Genomic DNA, 3,967 nt, shown 5'->3' with positions numbered 1-3,967 from the left:
CATGGTGGCAGGCAAGAGAACCTGTGCAGGGAAACTCCCCTTTATAAAACTATCAGATCTCGTGAGACTTATTCACTATCACAAGAACAGCGTGAGAAAGACCTGCTGGCATGATTCAGTTACCTCCCACAGGTTCCCTCCCATGACATGTGGGAATTATGAGAACTACAATTCAAGATGAGATTTGGGTGGGGACACAGCCAAACCATATCACTAATTTGCAAAGTAGAAACATGTTATTCAAATACCAGACCTAAAAATCCTACTTAGAGACAGATATAGGGTATGAAGTTATCTTTTTTAGTCAAAATTGTAAGCTATGCAAAAAATAGCAATGGGCACTTTGGATGACAGAATCACAAATAACGGATGTTTATGTTTGGATAGGTTTTTTTTGTTTGTTTGTTTGAGATGGAGTCTCATTCTGTTGTCCAGGCTGGAGTGCAGTGGCGCCATCTCAGCTCACTGCAAGCTCTGCCTCCCGGGTACACGCCATTCTCCTGCCTTGGCCTCCTGAGTAGCTGGGACTACAGGTGCCTGCCACCATATCCAGCTAATTTTTTGTATTTTTAGTAGAGATGGGGTTTCACCCTGTTAGCCAGGATGGTCTCAATCTCCTGACTTCGTGATCTGCCTGCCTCTGCCTCCCAAAGTGCTGGGATTACAGGCGTGAGCCACTGCACCCAGCCAGGATAGGTTTTAACTTCTTACATCACCTCTTACATCACACTCCTGTACTCTTAAGAGTTGCTCTGTATACCACATGGCAGAGCTTCCAGTTGGGTCCTACTGCATTCCAGCTGGGGCTCCCTGAGCAGGGAGGCCTCCATCACCTCCTTACCTGGCTGTGCTGACCAGGCCGCTCACGCTACTCCTGCCCTCCCTCTGCCATCTTCCCCTGTGTTGGCCTTCTGCATGCTAGCTACTTCCTCTATTATTTGTACTACATGTAAATTTTTCATAATTGATGTTGTGTTTAGTTGAAGAAAAACAGTGTATGCTTGTTGATAGTCTCTAGATCACTTAAATAGTTTTTATTTCAAAATATTTTGAACTAAAATTCTCTCCCTGTTGATATCAAACAGCAGTGGTTTTTAATGTTTTTTAAAATTTGTGGAATCTTCAAGTCACGTATGATCTTAAGATGCTCCATTAAGAAAGAAGGGGAGGAGGGGGAGAAGGATGTGGGGGAAGAGGAACAGCTGCTTTTTTAAAAATGTATGGGGGTGGGCTCCCAACCCAGCCATCCTTGCCTGTCACTCCAACTCCCCCTCTTGTGATCAGTTCACACAGGCTTTTCCATGCCTTGGCCTTTGAAATACTTGAAAAGTTGTGATTCTGATGGCCCCTAACTCTTCTCTGAATGCAGACTAAATGCTCATTAACACCATGTAATCAGTGGAAGTCTTGGCCCTGAGCTGGTGGTGCACTGCCAGAGAGCCAGGATCGGGGGCTGGGGGCATGGAGAGGGTAGGGAATGCTGTGGATTCTTCTTCCCAGTCCCTCAGGTTCCCCTCAAAGGATCTCTCGGGAGGCCAAATACAGGCCCCTGGGGCTTTCTGTCAACTTCATACCCCAGTTCTCTGCTGGTCATCCTCCCATCACAGCCAGGAGGCCTGTCACAACCTCCCAGCCCCTCTTCTGCTACTTCTCTGGGTCCCATGGGGAGGAGCACTTGGGTGGGCACTCACCCCCTGTGCTGCTCCAGCATGGACGAGGGTGTCCCTCACAGCCCGGAAGGTCAGTGTCCTTTAGAATCTTCACTCTTTACCAGGTCCTTAGCTATGTGCTCAGCAGTGGGAGACAGCGGGCGGAGGCTGAGATCCAACCCTGCTCGAGGCGGAGGTGGGTCTTGGTATTCAGGCCAGGCTTCCAGAAGGTCACGCTTCCTCTTGGTGAAGCCTCCACTCTGTGTCAGCTGCTGGTCAGTTTCCATAGTGTCCCCTGCTCCCTGTTCCCCTAACAATCCTGAGAGGCAGGCAGACTAGGCCCCCAATATGATAGTGGGCGGCAGCAGATTCCTGAGAATTCTGAAAGTGCGAGACCTCCAGCTGTTCTTTTTCAAGATTGTTTTGGCTAGTTCAGGGTCCCTTGAGATTCCCTGTGAATTTTAGGATGGATTTTTGTTTTCTGCAAACAAAGGCTTTGGGATTTTAATAAGAATTGTATTGAATTTGTAGATTGCTTTGGGTCATATTGACATATTACCAGTGTTAAGGTTGTTTAAAAAGCAACAGCCGACTGCTCATTCCAAATCTAAAAGGCAACAAGATGACCTAAATTAAATGTTCTTCAAAATTCTGGACCTCTGTCACTATGTGACTGAAGCTGTTCCTGTTTCTTTCTCCTCCCCTCCGTATCTTCCTCCCTGTTTCCCCTTCTTTCTTTTAACAATGACCACAATGTAGTAATGGAGCATGCCGTATTTCATAGTTTTATGTATGTGATTGGTTTTGCTAGCCACATGTCAAGTTATTTTTTTCCTTTGGGCCAAAAAAAAAAAGAAATGTGTTGACAATTCAGTTGTCACAGATACCTAATAATCAGCTGCATGCTAATGGATATATTCATCCAAAGTTTGTCACTATATTTAGAGAACCTTGATGGTAGACCCAGTAATCACGTCATGTGGGGTTATCTTGCGTATGCTGTTGTTTCACATTAACCTGGTTTTGGTAAGACATTTATTTTCTGATGATCAGAAAAGGGAAACAGCAGTTGTATCTGTTTTCTTTTAGGTGCTTGCCCAGCTACTGTGAGCATGGGGGCGCGTGTTCCCAGTCGTGGGACACCTTCTCCTGTGACTGTCTGGGCACAGGCTACACGGGCGAGACCTGTCATTCCTGTAAGCCTCATGCCTCCCTCGCGTTTCTGTCAGCATCTCTTTGTCATTTCATCTTGATTAGTTGTTTATATGTAGCTGCATATTTGCAATCATGCAAACATATCAGAAAAGATATTTCAGCACTCAATTTCTAGTTTATTTTTAATCCACCTTATTTAATACAAGGGTGCTGAGACAGTGCACAGAAATACATGGTACGAATAGGATTGAAAAAAGAAGCTGGCAAGCAATGGGGAAGTACGTCTAGGAGAATCAGATATAGTAAAAGGTAGAAACTAAATTAAATTAAAAATGCATGATGTAACAGCTTGTTCCATTACTTGAGTTGGGCCATACTTTTAATTCTGAGAATCTTTTCAGTCAAAGAAAGGGGGAAAAACAACCCCTTGCCCGCTGTCAATGTTACATTTAAGGTATTTAAAGATTTGTTAACAATCACTGGGATGATGCCATCATGGGATTGCAACATGGTAAAATTTCTGAAGAGGTAATTGGGTATCAGCTAGAAACTAGAGGACCTTTAAGGTCTCTTCCAATGACTGTGATTTTCTTTGGTGGTGATGATTGTAAAATGAATAATTGTAAAAGTATTAATGTATTGAGTACTTATGCTGGCCCTTTGATATTGCTTTGCATATATTAACTCATTTAACCCTAAAGCAGCTCCGGGAAGAAAGTACTCATTATCTTCATTGCAGAGTTGAGGACAGAAAGAGGTTAAGTAACTTGGCCCCCAGCTAGTTTGTGGCCGGATGAGGAGTTGAGCTAAGGAGGTTGGCTCCACAGCGTTGGCTCCAGGATGCCTGATTGGTGGTCCATGCACCAGCAGCACCCATAGTCCCTGGGAACCTGTTACAAGTAAAGACTCTCAGGCCTCACCCAAACCTACTAAATCAGAATCGCTGGAGATGGTGGCCCGAGTCTGTTGTTACCAACCTTCCACATGCTTCTGGTAGACATTTAAGTGTAAGAACAATGTCTAAGGGATGACATATTCTAACACCTGTCAACTGCCTCTGCCGTATTAAAAATCATCTGTCTTGACTGAAGAATCACCCTTTATGAATTTCAAAGGCCATGCCATTGTATTGACCTCTAATTTGTTACAATTAGAACATCACA

General features: G+C 44.4%; 1 protein-coding gene across 2 annotated transcripts in view; it reads left to right on the top strand.

The window, feature by feature from the left end:
• CNTNAP3 (contactin associated protein-like 3) overlaps positions 1-3,967 on the top strand; it is a 229,914-nt gene that overhangs the window by 142,664 nt on the left and 83,283 nt on the right. For both annotated transcript variants that reach the window (XM_011968882.1, XM_011968883.1), the window contains exon 10: positions 2,739-2,845. In XM_011968882.1, the coding sequence (XP_011824272.1) occupies positions 2,739-2,845 (107 nt within the window). The remainder of the gene's footprint in view (positions 1-2,738; positions 2,846-3,967) is intronic.

Source organism: Mandrillus leucophaeus, unplaced genomic scaffold, assembly GCF_000951045.1.
Source record: "Mandrillus leucophaeus isolate KB7577 unplaced genomic scaffold, Mleu.le_1.0 Scaffold862, whole genome shotgun sequence".
In the NCBI taxonomy this organism is placed as follows: domain Eukaryota; kingdom Metazoa; phylum Chordata; class Mammalia; order Primates; family Cercopithecidae; genus Mandrillus; species Mandrillus leucophaeus.
Note: the sequence above shows the minus strand (reverse complement) of the source record. Positions and strands in the feature narration are given on the sequence as shown.